At 58.4% G+C, this 18,712-nt stretch overlaps 5 protein-coding genes across 5 annotated transcripts; 3 read left to right on the forward strand and 2 right to left on the reverse strand.

Annotated features, from left to right (window-relative positions):
- The first annotated feature begins 61 nt into the window (after window positions 1-61).
- On the forward strand, window positions 62-1,459 carry PUP3 (Proteasome endopeptidase complex). Its single transcript, XM_047982667.1, has 4 exons — window positions 62-251; window positions 375-393; window positions 497-948; window positions 1,098-1,459. Exons 1-4 carry the CDS (start codon window positions 249-251, stop codon window positions 1,239-1,241), a joined length of 618 nt encoding a protein of 205 aa, XP_047838633.1. The 5' UTR covers window positions 62-248; the 3' UTR covers window positions 1,242-1,459.
- JDV02_001716 (uncharacterized protein) lies at window positions 1,307-5,397 on the reverse strand. Its single transcript, XM_047982668.1, has 4 exons — window positions 4,733-5,397; window positions 4,488-4,645; window positions 1,796-4,419; window positions 1,307-1,740 (listed from the first exon to the last, which is right to left on the reverse strand). The coding sequence occupies exons 1-4, from the start codon at window positions 4,848-4,850 to the stop codon at window positions 1,641-1,643; spliced, it is 3,000 nt and encodes a 999-aa protein (XP_047838634.1). The 5' UTR covers window positions 4,851-5,397; the 3' UTR covers window positions 1,307-1,640.
- A 1,474-nt stretch (window positions 5,398-6,871) lies between these two features.
- Window positions 6,872-10,789, forward strand: JDV02_001717 (uncharacterized protein). Its single transcript, XM_047982669.1, has 7 exons — window positions 6,872-8,084; window positions 8,141-8,476; window positions 8,532-8,732; window positions 8,784-9,002; window positions 9,054-9,288; window positions 9,353-9,574; window positions 9,634-10,789. Exons 1-7 carry the CDS (start codon window positions 7,062-7,064, stop codon window positions 10,473-10,475), a joined length of 3,078 nt encoding a protein of 1,025 aa, XP_047838635.1. The 5' UTR covers window positions 6,872-7,061; the 3' UTR covers window positions 10,476-10,789.
- A 620-nt stretch (window positions 10,790-11,409) lies between these two features.
- JDV02_001718 (uncharacterized protein) lies at window positions 11,410-13,587 on the forward strand. Its single transcript, XM_047982670.1, has 3 exons — window positions 11,410-11,900; window positions 12,142-12,265; window positions 12,323-13,587. Exons 1-3 carry the CDS (start codon window positions 11,737-11,739, stop codon window positions 12,377-12,379), a joined length of 345 nt encoding a protein of 114 aa, XP_047838636.1. The 5' UTR covers window positions 11,410-11,736; the 3' UTR covers window positions 12,380-13,587.
- Window positions 13,588-14,642: 1,055 nt separating this feature from the next.
- Window positions 14,643-15,206, reverse strand: JDV02_001719 (uncharacterized protein; the record flags this gene model as incomplete). Its single annotated transcript, XM_047982671.1, has 3 exons — window positions 14,643-14,702; window positions 14,769-15,085; window positions 15,149-15,206. The coding sequence occupies 3 exons, from the start codon at window positions 15,204-15,206 to the stop codon at window positions 14,643-14,645; spliced, it is 435 nt and encodes a 144-aa protein (XP_047838637.1).
- Window positions 15,207-18,712: the final 3,506 nt, after the last annotated feature.

Consider the following 18,712-nt stretch of genomic DNA (forward strand, 5'->3'; position numbering starts at 1 on the left):
GCTGCTGCCACTGCTGTGGTTGGTTGGCATGGGCTGCGTCGGGAACCAGACAGAGCTTCAACTTGACCTCACCTCAACCTCCATCGATCCCATCCATCCACGCCGGCACATCAACCCCCTCGACCGACCGACGACTGCCCAATTTCCCGCGTGCCTCCCGCGCGCAGCGACAACAGACGACCTCGCATCACCACCAGTGAGGCACAGACAGGCCTGCGCAAACAACCACAAACCCGCCCGCCGTCGCCATGGTACGTCGTCCATTAACCTCCCATGTCCTCCAACGTCGTCGATCGACGTCGTCTTCGTCTTCGTCGTCACCGCCGTCACGACTACCAATGCACATACGCTGACACTCTCTTCTCCTCCCGCAGTCCTCTCCGTTCTCGATCAGTACGTCCTCGGCCCTCCTCCGCCCGCGGGCCCTCCTCCTCCCCTCGCGTCCCCTCGCATCCACCAGCGCACACGCAAACTAACCCCCCCTCTCGCCGCGCAGACGGCGGCGCCTGCGTTGCCATGGTCGGCAAGGACTGCGTCGCCATCGCCTGCGACCTCCGCCTCGGCCTGCAGGCCCTGACCGTGTCCAACAACTTCCCCAAGATCTTCCAGTACGGCGACGTCTTCCTCGGCCTCACGGGCCTCGCCACCGACGTCAACACCGTCAGCGACCTCTTCCGCTACAAGGTCAACATGTACCGCCTCCGCGAGGAGCGCTCCATCGCCCCCCGCACCTTTGCCAACCTCGTCTCCTCGTCCCTCTACGAGCGCCGCTTCGGCCCCTACTTTGTCAGCCCCGTCGTCGCCGGCCTCGACCCCAAGACGGGCAAGCCCTTCATCTGCGGCTTCGACAGCATCGGCTGCATCGACTTCGCAAAGGATTTCATCGTCTCCGGCACCGCCTCGGAGCAGCTCTTTGGCATGTGCGAGGGCCTGTGGGAGCCTGACATGGTGCGTTCGTTCCTCTCTTTCCCTCCTTCCCTCTCATGCTCCCTCCTAGCTTTGCGAAACTGGTCTGGTTCTGATTCTGGGGCGCGGACTTTCGGGCGCCTGCGTGGGACGACGGTGGACCAACTGACTGATGCATTCTTCACGTGTAGGAGCCCGAGGCCCTGTTTGAGACCATATCGCAGGCGCTTCTCAATGCCGTCGACCGCGATGCTCTCTCCGGCTGGGGAGCGCACGTGTACATCATCGAGAAGGACAAGGTCACCAAGCGATTACTGAAGGGCAGGCAAGACTAGAGGGAGCGGTGCAGAGCAGAAGGTGCTTCGTGGCGGTGTGGTGATTGGCGGTGCGTGCTTCGCATCACTGTACGACTATCTAGATGCTCGATCCCAGCCCCGTCGGGGACGAGCAAAACCAATCCAACAACACTAAATATGAACCATTGTCACCAAACGTCGTTGTCGTCGTTGTCGTCACCGCCAATACCGCGCCCCCGTCAAGACTCAAACCGTAGTCATCAAACATGCATTTGCGTTGCTTTTCATACATATGGCGGTCGCCGCCCTGTCACTGACACCAGATAGATGGCTTATAGTACAGAGTGTCTAACGTCTGGCCCAGGCTGGCCAATGCAAGCCTTTCTCTTTCTGTCCCTCTCTTCTCCTCCCCCTCTATGTAGTGCCCTCGTCACCTGTCTATTGCTCCTTCTTGGCCGCAATGGTCTTGACATCCTCACGCGTTGTCGTCTGCATGAAGAACTGTCGCTCGAAAAACTTGAGCACCTCGTCCACGAGACTAGAGACAATGTCAGCTGGGATTCCTGAAAAGCTATGAGTGCGGGAAAACTCACATGACAGGCGCACTGATCAAGAGCACGGCCTTCCACTCGGTCCAGTTGAGAGGCAAGATCGCAAACAGGCTCTGGAGGAAGGGCGTATACAGCAAGGCAAAGTGGAGCGCCATAGACAGGGCAATGGCGTACACGAGCATCATGTTCTTCCACAGGGGCAGCGTGAGCAGAGACTCGCTCGACGATAGCGCGTTCATGGCGTTGAACATCTCAATGACGACCAGGATCGACAGCGAGACTGTTGAGCCGGCCTTGGCCATGTCGTTGGAGAACATCTGGCACCCAATCTCGGGGAAATCGGTCGAGCAGTGGTGGAAGCGCGAAAGCTGCTTGAACGTGATCTGCGGGCCCTCCGGGTTGTACATGAACCACCAGGCGTAGCCGGCGACGGTAGCGAGACCGACGTAGGTGCCGATGATGAGGTAACGTAGGAAAAGCCATCCTCCGATGAGTGCCTCGTCCCTCTTACGGGGTTGGCGCTTCATGATATCATGGTCGGGAGGGTTGAACGATAGAGCCGTGGCCGGGAGACCGTCGGTAACAAGGTTGACCCACAGCAGTTGCACAGGGATCAGGGCCTCGGGCATGCCCAGGGCGGCGGTGAGGAAGATGGAGACGACCTCGCCAATGTTGGACGAGATCAGGTAGCGAATGAATTGTTGAGTGTTGTTGTAGATGGCACGGCCCTCCTCGATGGCGACCTCGATGGTGGCGAAGTTGCTGTCAGCGAGCACCATGTCGGCGGCCAGCTTCGACACGTCCGTGCCGGAGCCCATGGCCACACCAATGTCGGCCTTCTTCAGCGCGGGGGCATCGTTGACGCCGTCGCCCGTCATGGCGACGACCTCGCCCAGGGACTGCAGGAGGTCCACAAGCTTCGACTTGTGGCCCGGCTCGACGCGGGAGAAGAGCGAGGCCCTCTTGGCTGCCTCAAGCTGCTCGCTGGGGCTTAGGTTGTCGAACTCGCGACCAGTGTAGCTCTTGCCGTTGAGACTCTCATGCTGTCCGAAGACGCCAATCTGTCGGCAGATGCTCTCCGCGGTGTTGCGGTTGTCTCCAGTGATGACAATGACCCGGATGCCAGCATCCTTGCACTGCTTGATCGAGCCCGGGACCTCCTCACGCGGAGGGTCGAGCATGCCAACCAGACCCAAAAAGGTCATGTTCTGTTCGAGCTGAGCATACTGCTCGGTCGACTTGGCGGAGAGGAGCGGGCTCTTGGAAACATCGTCGATGCTGGCAAGGGCAATAACTCGGAGACCTCGGTTACCGTACTCGACAACCTCCTTCAACATGAGGTCAGAAAGCTTCTCGGTGAGCGGCACGCGCTTGCCGGCAGCTCCAACAAGCGTGTGCGAACATCGGTCAATGATCGATTCCGGCGCACCCTTGACGAGCAGCTTCTTCTGCTTGCCGCTCTGAACCAGGACGGACATGCTCTTACGGTCGCGGGAGAACTCGTACGTCGCCAGCCTTGGGAGCTGCTTCTCGTACTTGGCGCTGGCGAAATGGACACAGTCATCGGGATGGGTTCCGGCCGGGGCGCAAGGCCCGAGCTTCTCCACAAGAACTCGGAGAGCGCCTTCGGTGGGCTCACCCACGCTAGAGAAGGTAGCGGTGCGCTCGTCGTAAGCCAGGTGTGCATCGTTGCAGATCGCCGCGACTTCTGTCATCTGGCGCACCGTGTCAGACTTCGAGGGCAGGTCCTCAACAACGGTGCCGGCCATGCGGACAGCGCCTTTTGGCGCAAAGGTCGTGCCCTCGACATCAAGCTCGATCAAGTCAGAACCCTTCTCATTGAGATAGACAATCTTGTTGACACTCATTTGGTTGGTGGTGAGTGTGCCAGTCTTGTCGGAGCAAATGACACTGCAGCTGCCGAGGGTCTCGACCGAGGGAAGGCTTCGGACCACGGCGTTCTTAGCTGCCATCTTTCGGGTGCCGAGAGCGAGACAGGTCGTGATGACGACGGCAAGACCCTCAGGAATGGCGGCGACACCGAGCGACACGGCGATCTTGAGGTAGTAAATGGCACCCTTGGTCCAGCTCCCGTGGCTGGGGTCGTTGAAGTTGGGGATGTTGATGAGCCAGACCAGAATGCAAATGACAGTAATCACCTTGGCGAGGCTGTCACCAAAGTCGTTGAGCTTTTGCTTCAAGGGCGTAGGCTCCGAAATCTGTGCCGTGATGCTCTCGTGGATGTCTCCAATGGCAGTGTTGGAGCCGGTCAAGACGACAACGGCCTTTGCGCGGCCCGTGACGACGGTGGTTCCAGAAAAGAGCATGTTGACCTGGTCTTGGAGAACGGCGCGCTCATCCTTGACGACGGCTTCGTCATCCTTGCCGACACTCTCACTCTCGCCAGTCAGGACGGCCTGGTCGACGGCGAAGCTGTTGCTCTCGATGGCAATGACGCGGCAGTCGGCAGGGATGCGGTCTCCGACAGAAATGGTGATGATGTCGCCGGGAACCAACTCCTCGGCTCGTACTCGCGAGACGTGGCCGCCATTGCGGACCACGTTCGACTCGTTGGCCGAGTACTCCTGGAGGGCGGCGATGGCCTTTTCGGCGCTACTTTCCTGAGAGACACCGACGACGGCATTGAGGATGAGGATGGTGAGAATCTGAAGGCGGGAGGACGGTTAGCGCCGAGAGACGAGACAGCTGGGTAGGAACGGGTGTGCATGCGTACAACGGCGGGATCGACGAATGCACTCCAGCCGCCCTCATCTTCCAAGAGGGCGAGCGCAAACGATACGGCAGCGGAGCCGAGCAGGATGATGACCAGCTGGTCCTTGAACTGCTCGAGGATGAGCTCCCATATTGGGGTCGGGGGTTCCTCCGGAATAGCTGTTTCACGCGGCCGAGTCAGCATCCGCGCAAGCAGAGCGATATATTCGCGGGGTTCTTCTTGATGGGGGGAACGAGGCTGCGCACCATTGCGGCCGTGCTTGTTACGCAGCTGCTCAACTTGCTTGGTCGTTAGGCCGGCATTCTCGTCCACACCGAAGTTGGCGAGGACCGTCGCGATCGGACGGGCAAAGGCACTCTCCATGGCGGAGACGGGTGAGTGCTTGCGCCGGTGGAGGAGGGGGCTAGGTTGACTGTCCTGTCTCTCGGAAGGCTCGCGGAGGCGGGGATGGAGCAGGCGGGAGCAGTGAGGGAAGAAAGCCGAGGAAGAGAAAGAAGAGAGGAGGAAGAGGACAGAGCACTCAGCAGCAGGCCGTCATGACAGATTTGTCAGATCGCAAGGCCCCACGTCACAGACAAGGCAGGTGTCGAGAAAGAAGGCTGGCGACAATGGATGGTGCACGGAAGGGAAGGGTAAGGCACGTACGTACTATGGATTCGTGGCTTGTCTGCCACCCCCGTATCTAAGCAGTCAAGCAGTCTCAAAAACTTCTACGTGTTCGTTCGGGGCCTTCCTGCGGCAACACGGCAGGGCATTGGACAGCCTCTGTTGGTTGGGTGGGCTGGAGGTTAGGTTGGTGCAGCGCCCCAGCTGTAGGTCCCCAGCACTGGAGCCCCGGCGGGCCCTGCCACTGCCATTGGGCGGCGGCAACCGTGAGCCCCCGTCTTGCCTGCCCGGGTCTAGTTCCAGGGCCCTTGCCCGTGGCGAGTCTAGCGCCCGACAGGCCGGATCCTCGCCACCACCAGCCGCGCCGAGTGAGGCACCACTCGTAGGTACCTTGCCGTCGACGCGGGTGCAGGTACTGGCGCAGAGTCATGTTGCAGCGAGGTGCCGACATGCCATCGCGCCAATGACTCGGGGGAGCGCCGCAGGCCTCTGTCGTGCCACCGAGTGAGTCTGCGATATCGATCCGCCGCCATCATCACCAGCTCGGGAGGTCGTCTGGGCAGTGAGCAGAGGGCATGGCCAGATAAAACATGGTCACGGTTGTCGGGTGTCTGCACTGAGGAGGCTGCTCCATGCACTTCCAATGGATCCGTACCTGCGAGGCTCCAGCGGGCCCACAGGACAGGCGAGCCGCACAGCCACTGCCCCCCTCGCGAACATCCGTTCGACCTCGACTCCACGGGCGCCCCGGCCAAGGAAGGGAGTCTCCGCTGGAAACTCCGCCAATGAAGCGACTCACCTGGCGGCCCAGGCTCTTGCGGCAAGGGCAGCTCGCTCGGCTCCAAGGGCCCTTGGGGCCTTTGACGTCGCACCTGGTTCTGGTTCACGGGGCGTTGCCGCTTCCATGCCAATTTAGGAACCGCCATGGCGCGCCTCGAAGACACGGCCCCTGCGGCTCAACCTCAAACGCGGGTTGGAGAGCACGTCTGAGTCCTGTCCGACCAGCAGACCGCAAGATTCGTCGCGCGCCTCTCCGTGAGACTGAGCTTCCCGAAACGTCCCATGGCGTCGGCATTTGCAGCTGAAGGCCGTCGTAACAAAAGCGTACGAGGACCACGTGTGCAGCAATCGGTCCCGCCGATGTGGTCGCCGGGTTGCACACATGTCCTCCAGCTCGCCCTTTGTTTGTCATGGCCATTGCGGTCGACGAGGGTCTTCGATGTCGGCCGAGCACTGACCGTCGGACCCTTGCTGAGGCAGAGGCTTTCAAAGAGAGATGGCATAGATACCTAGCCAGCCATATGAACTAGGTTTGTAAGTGAGGTACTTGGGGTAGCGTCCCGGCCGGACCATTGACACGGGCAAGCAAAGCCTGCCTGTACACTACCTAGGCGCATGTCTGCATTGCATGTTGGCCTTCGTATACGACGACGCCCTTAGCTCGTCTCGACCACCTTGCCCGCCAGCGGGTGCCCCGGCCGTTACACTTGCTAACGCAGTGAAACTCGGCTTTTTCGTGAGACAGGCTGCCCCGCCGGGACGTTCAAGGTCGAATACGTGAGTTTCGTTCCCCGATTGTGATTCCACGGGGTGACGCGCGCAGAGGCTGTTCTGGGTCGTGGCGTCCAGTCGCCGGCGGCGCCTTCCTCGAACCGCCTACCTTATACCAACATGTATGCCTTCCAGGTCGCCACGGAGGTATCTGGCAATAACAGTGGCTGAACAACCAAGGTATGGCTCCAGCATCTTAACCGCTACCAATCGCCCTCAAGTACGCATCCAGACATGCAAACATATCTACTGGTACCTGAGGTATACACCAGCCTCTCTCCTTGTTCAAGGCAAGAGCACACGAGCGAGGAACCGTGTAGATACCTTACCTTACCTTTAGTACTTAAGGTACTGAGGTTGCCAAGGTACCTTGGTTAGGCCCTGCCGCTCCGGAACTCCTGCCTGTTGGGTCGTGCAATGTTTCTGCTCCCGTTGTTTCTTGAACGCGCGCCTTCGGCCTCCAACCGCCTCTCCCTCGTCTGGTGTAGCTTGTATCATCCAGCCTCACCCATCGTCCTTTGCCGACCACCCCTTGACCTCGCCGTCTCACGTCTCAGCTCTTTATACCGCCGTTTTTGGGTGGCTTCTTGGAACCGTCTTGTATGTTTGCTTTTTTGGAGTGTGCCTCTTGTTGGCTCTTTTGGCTTCCCGCGCAACATGTCTGTTGCCCCGTCACCGGCTTCTTCACTTGAAAGTCCGACACAGCCATGTCGAACACTCGATGGCAGCCCAGGCCATGCCGCTACGGGAGACGACGCACCTCAAGAACTCGACAGTGTCGGTGCTCTGAGTGAGCGCCTAGAAAAGCTCGACATCGGAGCCGACGTCCTCGACACTTCGGATGCTATTCAGCACCTTAGCAGCACACTCGAGTCGTCCAGTTCTGCTCAAAACACCCCTCAGGAGCATGCCCAAGTACCCAGCCAGCCGTGCGAACCTGCTCACGAAACGCTCACACAAGACGGCAAACTCGAGCCCCCACGTCCCTTCCAAAAATGGATGCGGACTCTGCACCGAAGGGCCAAGCAGCGACCCCCAGTATGGGGTATTGATGGTGCGCCTCCCCTGCGCGAGCCCATGGGCCATGACCGGCGCGGGTCCGCATCACCGCTTCCATCAACGCACCGCAAGTCATCTTCCTCAGGGTCATCTTTCAGATTTGTGTCGGCTGTCCGGAGTGCTAGCGCCAGTCTTGCCAGTGTGAGCATCATGGCACGATCCAAGAGAACCGCGACCCGTTCGCAGTGCGTTTCCCGGACGGATCGCAGCAGTAGGGCTTCAATGTGCGGACCAAGAGCATCCGAGGAGAGTGCCATGATGGAGAGAGGCGAGGCCATGGACGCAGCCGCTCTCGAGCGATCGATGCAACGGCGACGCATCCTCGAGGAGCTCTTGAGCACCGAAGAAGGCTACATTAGCGACGTTCGCTTCCTGGTGAACGTAAGTGGTTGCCCAGTCAAAACAAATGATGCTACCCAGACTAACGCCACGCCCAGGTATATGTGACCATTCTGGCCTCTCTGCCCACGTTATGCATGGGCCTCCGAGCGTCAATCAACCAGAACCTAGCTGAGATCATTGAGTTGCACGAGGAGATACTCGCAGAGCTGCATCGCGTCATACCCCATTCAGAATACACGCAAGTCGAGATATCAGCAGGACAGCGTCCGGCAGCAAGTCAGCTGCGTCCCGACCAGCGGGGACACCGCCGCTGGGCCAGTTCGGACACCGCTGTCGCACGCAGCGAGCGCATGTCGTGGCCTCAGTCAGCTCCAGGTGCGCTGTGTGAGCCGAATGTCGGAGCGGAAGTGGCCAAAGTCTTTGCCAAGAAGGTGTGCCTTTTTGTGATGAGTTGTGCGGCCATCTCGTCTGATTGACGCTCACTAGATGAACCGATTCTTCATATATAAGGAATATGGAGCAAAGTATGAGATGATGATCAAGGATGTGTCTTCTGCGAACCAGACAATGCCGCAGTGGGACTCATATCAAAAGGGCCTCGAGGTCCTCGCGTCCATACTGAGCTCTGCCAAAAGTGCCAAGGACAAGTCCAAGAAGGCGCTCACCATTGGAGACCTACTGGTCAAGGTAAGTTCTTTTGTCCTTTGGGGCGCTGACACTCCAATAACTCGTGCAAAGCCGATTCAGAGAGTATGCAAATATCCTCTCCTATTCGCAGAGCTACTCCGGCACACTCCAGTATCGGATTGTCCGAATTCGCACATGGAGCTCGATGGCGTGCTTACGCGACTTCGCGAGGCAACGGCCGAGATCAACCGGGCAACTAATGACGGCACGATGAGGTTGACCCTCGAGAAGACGTGGCTATTGCAGGACCGACTGGTGTTCCCAAACAAGGTGCGTTCAGATGAATGCAGTCCTGGCAATGCCTGCGCTGACGCACAGCAGAAACTTGATGCCGCGTCCAAGAACAGGGTTCGCTCATTTGGCCACATTCGACTCTGTGGCGTTTTGCACGTTTGCTGGCAGGCACCCTCTGGCGTAGTCGGCCAGTACATGATCTCTCTGCTGTATCGCAATATTCTCTGTCTTGCATCAGCCGGGAAGGCGGACCAAATATACGTTGCCCAGGCTTGCATAGATCTGACGAGGGCGAGAATCGAAGACGTTGACAACGGACGGGGTCAGTCCGTCAGCTGTTTCGCCGCAAGTCCCCTTGCTATCTGTGACACTGACATAGCTTCTAGGTCTGCAATGTCACACAGCCCCTTTCTCATGGAAGATGGTATTTGAGTGCGACCACCACCTGTATGAGATTATTATGACGGCCTGCACGCCCAAGGAGGAAACGGAGTGGCGCGCAAGATTGACCCTTCCGACCAACGATAGCTCAGAGCCAAGAGGTGCATGTCTGTTCACCTCGCTCGACTTGGATATAAAGAGTTTGGGCGCCATGTTTGGAAAGCCGGGTAGGCTGACGTATTTGCTGTGGTTGTGAAGCTATAAGGCTGATGCAAGATACTTTCAGGTTCAATCGCCCGAAGGGTATCCATACACCGAGCGACAACGGTTGGACCAAAGACACCCCTCTATCAAGTGGTTCTGAAGAACACAAGTATCGTTCGGGACTCAGCATGCAGTGTTTCGGGGTCGATGAGTATCAACCGGTCCCAGTCATTGCTAACCACGCACGCTCGAATACCAGTGCTCGCACCAGCGCGCAGCGAGCGAGCGCGCCTCGAAGCACTCTTGGCCGAAGTTTGGAGTCGCGAGGTACTTCCGTTTCCTGGCATGACGGCGCGGGCACGTAGCGAGAACCTTGTCCGGGCGTCCGCATCGACGGTGATGAGAAAGTTGAGCGTTACAAGCATCGCTAGTTCCTTCACCAGAAGGCCCGGCAGCGGCTCGCAACGAACAAGACCCAGCGATGAAGGAAGCTGGAGGAGCATGAGCAAGCGCCGGTCACGTCAAAGCTCAACAGAGGAAGCTGCACCGGACCACATGGTGGCAGCGGCAGCGGCGGATACCGTGCGGAGAGCCAAGAAGCCCAGGACCTGGCAAGGACTAGGAATGGCGGCGGCCCCTGACGAGGTCAGCGAGCCCTTGGCGAACACCGCATCCATGGGCGACAGATTTCGACCCAGGAATACAATTCGGACAGTAACTGAAATGGGCGAAGCAATCGCTTTGCGTGCGTCGTCGGTAAACAGCCAACGGCGCCGCGAGACAACACATGCGGAGAAGCCGGCGCCGCCGGAGAAGGAGAACAAGCGTGCGAGAAATAAAGACAAGACAGTGTGCCACAGAAGCAGAATGGGGGGCACCAAAAGCGAGGGCCTGGGCCTCAGTCTGCTGAATCTGTTCCGATAACGTCTGCCTGGGCTGCTCAACATGCAACGTTGGCGTGGCGGGGGGACGCCGTAGCCGAGTGGTTGCAGCAACGCAGGATGGATAGTGAAAGCGAACGGACAAGGGGACTAGGAGCGGCAATGGTCAATTAGGATGGGCGGTATATTAGACGTGTGGCGTGGATTGTGCTCGGCCAAGGAGACGGTTGGGGCGACTAAGCAATGGACTTGCAGCAGTTGGTGGGCAGTTGTCAAGTTGTTCCATGCTACGGATAGCGTTGGTGGAGAGCTAGCGGCTGGGGAGCGGCAGCAGCGTTTCAGCAGAGTCAACCAGCCATTGAAAATTGGGATGGCCCGTCAGGTTTCCGCGTTGCAATGCAACCGTATCTGGACAATGTACCAGGACAGGGCATTCTGGTTGAGGGTGGCAGTCCAGCTTGGTGAGTCGTGACAGGCGCATCGATGGGGTCGAGAGAGGGTGATGACGAGTGACGTAGTTGTCGCTCGAGGCGACCCACGATGCCCCACAGCGGATTGCAGTTGCTGCAAGAGCTGGCAGAGCTGGCGCGGGCTGGGCTGGACCGGCAGTGGGGCCGGCTGGGGGCGCATCATCACCGATCCAGACCAGGGTCACGGGGGCAGGACGGCAGGCTGGCATCGAGAAGGTGCTGTGTTTACTTGACGAGTTCTTTGTCTTTGACTCTGATGAGGCGGAGATGATGAGGGCCTCCGCTTGGTGGTCAATGTGGTTCAGCGAGGGACAGGGCAGAGCAGGGGAAGGAGGAGGGCGTGCTTAGCACATACCTGTACTGGAAACTGAGTGCGGTACCGTAGGTACACACAAAGGAAGGTACCTCAGATATGGAGATGGAGGCTTGGGAAGGTACCTTCCACGGCCCCCCTCCACAATGACGTAGCTCGTGGCAGAGCTCCTCGTCCAGCTCACCAAGCCTCCCCTCACATTGCCTTTGGAGCTCCTCTCTTGCTCTTGCTCTTTAAAACCTTGCTTCTCTTCCCCTCATCAGCCCATCCTAACACTCATCATCATCATCATCATCCAACATCCTGCTACATTCAACACAAGAAGCTCTGACAGCAGCTTGCAGCGATTCCTACTGTCAACACGACATCCCTTTGATCTTGATTGCCTGATCCCGTACCATCACAGCCGGTCAAGCAGCGCAAAGGTTTACGCCAGCGACCTGCACGTCACCTCACGCGATAGATACCCCGCAGTTTCTTCCGCTCAGCAGTCATCTCAATTGCACCTCTCATCCGCCATCATGACCCGCGGCGAAGCCACCCAGTCCAAGATCCACTACAAGGGCAAGCTTGACGACTACCTCATCTTCGTCGACGACCCCGAGACGTACAAGAAGTGGCAGAGCGACAAGAGCGTCCCTCTGGCCCAATTCGTCTCCACCTTTAAGATCTTCCTCACCCACAAGTAAGTGACGAGCAATTATTATTTTTTGGCTCTTTGTCAATCTGCCCTGTCCGCGCGGTGTCATATCGGGCGACGGTGCCTCGGGTGTGCCTCGGTACCACCGGCCCCGAATGGCCTGGGCTCATGAGTTGGAGACTCTTGGGGTTGCGGTGGAAGGCGGTCCTCATTGAGACCCGGCAGTGAAGAGTCACATGCACGGTATTAAGGTGCAGAGGCAAAAAGCTGACAGGTCGTGACACAGGCAAGGAACCCAAGGCACCTACGACGCGGCCCCCAAAGGCACGTTAGCTTCTGAATTTGGAACCGAAGATGAGGACGAGGTCATCAAGAAGATCTTGACTGAGGGGAGCATGCAGACGATTGAGGTAAGCCAAGCACCCCTTGGTATGTACGACCGGAGCTGACCTGAACCGTGACAACAGATGCCCAGCCGACAAGGCGTCACCAATGACTCCATGAGCTCCATGAAGGCTCGCTAGAGAAGAACCACACGACGCCATTCACCCAGGCATCGGGACCAGGGCCGGAGGCACAGGAGGACGCCGTCACGCCGTCACCAGCGTCGGAGGAGTCAAAGACGTTGAGAAATATGAATGCGGGGACTCACGCCGCATCCTAGGCGAAGGTCACACAGAAGCAGAGCATGGCAGGTTTTGGCCTTGAATCGATGCTTAGTCAAGGCGGGTCACGACGGTGGCCACGGGCGGCTGTAACGGAGAATCTCGTCGACTGTACCTTGGCCCGAATCGCTTCAAGGGAGATTTAGCGGATAAAAAAAAACTAGCGTCCGAATATGCGTGTGTGTGTGTGTGTGTGCGCGTGCGTGCGCCAAGCGCGCAATATACCTATGGCCATTTGGCCTTGTGTACGAAGAAGTGTGCACCTATGAGAGACGACGGACCAAGGTGAGGCAGCCGGTGCCCAGCTGTGAGAGTGGGATGTTGTTTCTCTGGGGGATCTGTGCCGATGAAGGAATATTCAATGCGCCCCGGGGGTCCCAACGTTCCATTTTACTGCCGTCGCTCGGCCTCATGGCACGTTCTGGCTGGCATATGTTCTGGGGGGCGCGGGTATAAACGGGATGCAGCAGCACACCGCCACGGCTTCGTTAATACGTGCTATATTTCCGCACATAAGGCACCTACTCCAGCATGGTACTTGGCATGAACGCCAGGCACAAAGCACGCACGTCCGTTGTCAATGGAATCGTTCGTCCGCTGTCAAGAAAGAACCACCCATGCCATCCCACCCCCGGAGGTGCGAGCAGAAGAAGAGCCGCCGTCGAAGCGTTTCGGAAAGTCGGGACGGCGTGGGGGGGGAGGGTTGCGACGCTGGTGGCGCAGTGGCTGACACACCTACAGTATGCAGTATATGTTAGTGCGTAATGTTACGTACCGACGCCGACGAACCACGGAGATACTTGTGTGGTAACTAGGTAACTTACACCGGGGGTTGGCCACCTGCGACTACACACGCGTGCACACTCACACTCACACACTTACACACACACACACACACACACAAACACCCAGATAATCTCGTGTGTAGGTAGTTACTCACTTAGACACGTTGTATGCACATGCACACGCGTACTGTAGACATACATGCACACACACACATATATATTTACTGTAGACACACGTACAGATAGATACGTACTGCAGACACACACAGGCACACAGGCACACAGGCACACAGGCACACACACATATATAGATTTTGTTACACATGTGTAACTCTGCGCGTTTCCTCTCGTGTTGGGCTTTGGGGTAGTACCTGCGTAGATTTTTCTTTTCTTCTTCTTCGTCTTCGTCTTCTTCGTCGTTTTCTTCGTGTCTGTACGAAGTACATGCGTACTAGTATCTGCAATGGCGAACGGACGGGGAAGGGGGGGGGGGGGCTTGCCACGGGGGGATCAATGCCAAAACAGCGACACCACACCCACATCCTACCCCCTTTCCCCATCCCAACTCCATCCTCATCCCCGTCCGTGCGGTCGGTCGCCGGGCCGCGAGTGAGCAACTTTTTTTCTTTTCGACTCCTCATTGACATCTTTGACACATGGAACCAATACACGTCGCAGCCCCCCTCCCGTGACGTGACGTGACGTGACATGACACATCTCATCTCTGAGCATGTTGCGCCACCAAGCCTCTCTAACAAACCCCGCCTGCAAAGTAAAAAGGATTCTCCCCATGACACATGTGCATGTGTGATGTGTATAGTCATGTGTACTTCGTAATCATTCTCCCCCCACCACCACCGAGGTGAAAAAAGACACGCACGCGTACATGAATCCCACCACACAGAAACGTGGCAACCTCGTGCACATGCCTGCTCAAACAGGCACGGACGGGATAATGAGCAGCACCACCACATGTTGCCCCCCTCCGCGCCACTGTGCTGCGTCATTGTCCCTCCCCTCATCCCCTATGGACGCCTCCGTGTTGTCATGACAAAAAACCACTCACACATACACCAGAATGCACCAAAAAAAAAAGGATGCTATGCACAAAACGCCAACGCTCACTCAAATGCAGTTAAAAAGACAAGAAGCTGTGAATGCTTGGTCGAGAAACGCTATGAAGCTCTGACGGAAGGCTCCAACATGCGCGTGAGTAGTAGTAGTAGGAACGCGCGTATATTAGTTCACGAAGGGCCATCGGCCCTTGCGCTGGTGACGCGGCGTCGGTGTTATGTAACTCGTACAATGTGTGCGCATATACGTAGTACGTTTTTTGCTCAAGCTCGCATGCCGGCGGCTCCGCGCTGAGGCAGCGTCCACGGCTTGGCGCAAATCATCTGGGCCCCAAGGTTAGAATAGAAGCGTACAGGTGACGACGGTGTCGCTCTCGCGCGCAAACTCACCTCTCCTTCGCTGTAGGCCACAAAGTACACCACCATGCCGATGAGATAGTAGATGGCGGGGTTCGTGGACTGGTACATGAGCACCGCGGCAAGAGCCGTCATGGGCAGAACGGCGAGCCGGAACTCGAGCGACCGATGGATGCTCGTGCCGGCGACAAAAGACAGGGGCCACTCCAAGGCCAGCATGCCGAGGCCGAACAGGAGGTTGATGATTTGCAGAATCGGCAACGGCTTGACGGCGCCATCCAGGTTCTTTGTTAAGAAGTCCCAGAATATTTTGGGCCAGAAGAAGCCCTCCACGGCCGCAGCAACCTGATCTATGCGCCGCGTATGTTAGTTTTTATGCATGTGTAAACGACGCGAGTGAGGCAGCGGCGTACATATTGCAGCCGTCAAGATGATGAGACGCCCCCAGTGGTTCTTGATGAGTCTCCCCATGGCTACTCTTCAACGCAAAAGCTCGTTTCCTTCAAGTCGTGACTCTGCTTCCTTTCCTGCTCCTTGGCGACCCTTGTCCAGCACGGGGAGTTGCGATTCGATGCTGATATCTCGCCGTCGTGCTTGTCGTCGCTGTCTAGTCGCCACCAAATCTCTCTCACGTTGGTCGATACGTGACGAACGCTTGTATGAACGGCGTCGAGCAGCAAGAACCAACGACAAAGAGCGCAGGTACCAGACCTGAAAACCCCCTCGACGGGCCGTGGGTGGCAGAAACGAGCGGTTGTTTTATTAAAGGAGGGTTGTTCTCGACAGGCCCAAGCTGTGCGAGAATGCGGAAGAAAAGCGACCCAGCCGGCGTTGGAGGAAAAAGGAGGTCCAAAAGCAGCCTGTTCGGATGACAGGTGAGGGGCGAGCGGCTGGATTAAAGACGACTACAAGTGCGAAGCGTGAGGGCGAGCCGTCGGCAGGGCTGACAACCCGTACCAGGGCTGATGCCGTTGCCGAGGGCAGTGGGTATGTCGAGTTTCAGACAGTCGTGTCTCGCGCGACGGGCCAAGTATCGGATGGTTCCGGGGTTCCGACGGCGTGGCAGCAATTTCGCAGCGGTGGTGGTGGTTTCGCGGATGGTCTAACGCGATCATAGCAGGCATCCGAACGGCAATGGTTGGGACCGTTCCCACCGGGGCAGACGACGCATGAACGGAAGCGGCTGTCGGCTGTCGCGCGCTGTCGATGATACGAGGGCCCGACGCGGTGGTGCTACGGGTTCGCTCGGGGCGGCGCAATGCGTGATGCTTCTTCACCTGGAGCAGAGCCAGGTGGGTAGGCGAATGGATGAACACGGAGGCGGGAGGAGGGGGGGAGGGCCGATGTTAGTCGGGTTTGACGAGCTGGGGAGGCCGGTTGGTGCGAAGGTAGATCAGACAAAAGCCTGGAGGCGGGCGGTTTTGGATTATGGCAAAGGCGATGCGCGGGACGTCACGGAAAAACCGGATGGCGAGAAGGACGGAGGAGGATCAAACGCAAGCCTCGGACCGGGGCAGGTCACGGAGGAGTTTTAAGAAACGGCGAGGCGGTTCTGTGCAGACGCATGCGGTGTGAGGGCCGGGGCCAGTGGCAGACGCACAGGGCCGGGCCTCGTGAGGGGGGGAGGAGCATGGAAGAATAATAAGAGGAGGAGGAGGAGGAGGAGCAGATCGGGTAGTAAGGAAGTAGGTAGGTGGAGGTGGGAGGAGGTGGTGGTGGTTGAGGAAGAGGAGGGTGTGCAGTGAGTATACGCACGCGGGGTGCGCTCGACCTACTAGGTATGCCACAGCAGGCGCCGTGAGGGGTCCTGGGCCTTGGATTGAGCTGCGCTGCTGGGCCGATTGCCGCGTCGCATGCAACGAATGAATACGCCGGGGCGCTGCACAATCCATCAATGGGGCGACGTAGTAAACGAACGAGGCCGGGGCCTGGCAGGCAAAGAGGGTCTTGGCCTCCCCGTCTGAGCGGCGACCAAGTGACAGACATGGCCCCGTCCGTTGAGGACCGTCGAGATACATAGATGGCTTGGCCGCTGCTTACCTAGCCTAGGCCGGAGCTACTGTCCTGTACTACTGCCCGTGCCAGCAAGCACCACCACCACTAATAACAGCCCCGGCGCGTGCTGGGTAGCTGGTCACACAGGGGGGGGCTCTTGGCCTCTGCAGGTTCCGGACGGCGATTGGGGCGGCGACGGTGGCGCGAGCGAGGTTTGCTCTGGCTCGACGGGCTCAGATGGCTGGGCGGGCGGGTGGACGGGCGGGCGCCGAGAGGTGGTGGAGGAGGAGGTGGTGGTGGTGGTGCAGGTGGTGATGCTGGTGTTGAGCGACGTCTTTTTTCTGCAACCTCCCCGCCCCCTCCCCTGTTGCGCCGACGCCACAGCAGGTGCATACTTACCTGATTGGCCCACAGGCGGCGTGTAACCGCCGGGCAAAGGTGGAGCACAGGGGTCCATCCTTGGAGGGTGTGCAGGGGCAGGAGGCAGAAGGTGGGGGAAAGGGCCCGCTCTGTGCCCCTGCCCGTTCTGGATGGAAGCCCACTGGACCACAGCGGGTGCTGTGCCCATTCTCCGGGCATCCATTAATTATCATCATTCATCGCCCAACACCACCAGCACCTGTCAACAGGCTGCTTGTCGATGATTGATGATGACACACGGACCATCCATCAGAGCCTCATTCACCTCGTCTTCCCATCACGGCTGCCTCGCGGCCATGCTATGCCACGGCCGACCAAGTCGAGGCGGGCCGGCCTTCTTTGCCAGACCAACATCCGACCAAGGAGCGCCTCAGCCGCCGCCATACCCCCCGTCCGTCACCCTCTCGCGCCAGCAGATGCCGCCTAATCGCCAGGTACAGACAGTACCGCACCAGGGTCGCATCATTCTTCCCGCCGTGTCACCCAGAAGCGAACATCCACGGCACCCTAACCCTTAGTACCTCCGTTCTTGTCACGCCTCGTGCCTTGGCGCGTTGGCCTCGCCAAAGCACGACCGATGCAGAACAACGCCCTCGGTGCCCACTGGTACCGCCGCTGCTTTCAACCTTGACTGAAGGTGCCGAAGCTGCGTGGACCGACCTGGTCCCGTCGTGACCAGGATCGCGGGAACCCGATGGGCAGGGAAGAAAAAAAAAAGAGGCTGCAACCAACATGGTTCGGCCCACGAGCATCCGGCGCCAGATGGCTCCTGCCCCAGGACAAGGATGGCCATGTTTCTATTTTCCGAGCCGCCGCTTCGTTCGCATAGCTTTATGCTCGACGCGGCCTGCTCAACGTCCTGTCCGCCTCGCCCATGGCAGGCCTACAATGTGTAGGTATGTATTCCGTGCAGTACTACCTACCTACATATGCTCATTGACGCTCACCATTGCCAGGACCGCGGCTGTTTTCTGCTGTTGTTGGCTGTGCACGCGTCTTTTCGCCTCATCGAGCCCAATGGTCGACCGGGCTGGACAGGCAGACGGTCGGCTGGTGAGAGGCCATGACGTTCCACTAAGCGCCAACCGGCCATTGTCGCTGATTTTGGCTTCGCGCGGGACCCCATGAAGCACGGCTTGTCTGATCTGGGTGCCACACCCCCCTCTTTCGCCGTGAGCTGCCATCCGACCATGACAAAGGTAGGGTTACCATGGCCGCGCTTGCTTGCTGCCTCCTCCACCCGTGTCCGATTCATTGGGTTTTCGGCCGGTCAGCTCCCTCCCGCGCATCATCGAATGAGGCGTGGACGGGTTCCAGCCCGATGGTTTAACAATGTGTGCCATTTCCCCTTTCTCTCAACGATTGGCTTCCGGTTCGCAGGGACGCCCGCCATGAGCGTGGGCGCCGCCGATCCGCATGTACTGCAGTTGTTCCTGGCAAAGCATCCAGCCAAAGACGAGCATTGTCACCGTCCGATTGCGCTGGATCTGAGATGACCCGAACCAACACTTGTGCTGTCGTCATCAACCTCACGAAATCATCTTATCTGTCTACCCAATCCG

The sequence above is a fragment of the Purpureocillium takamizusanense genome, chromosome 1 (genome assembly GCF_022605165.1).
Source record: "Purpureocillium takamizusanense chromosome 1, complete sequence".
Taxonomy (NCBI): Eukaryota; Fungi; Ascomycota; class Sordariomycetes; order Hypocreales; family Ophiocordycipitaceae; genus Purpureocillium; species Purpureocillium takamizusanense.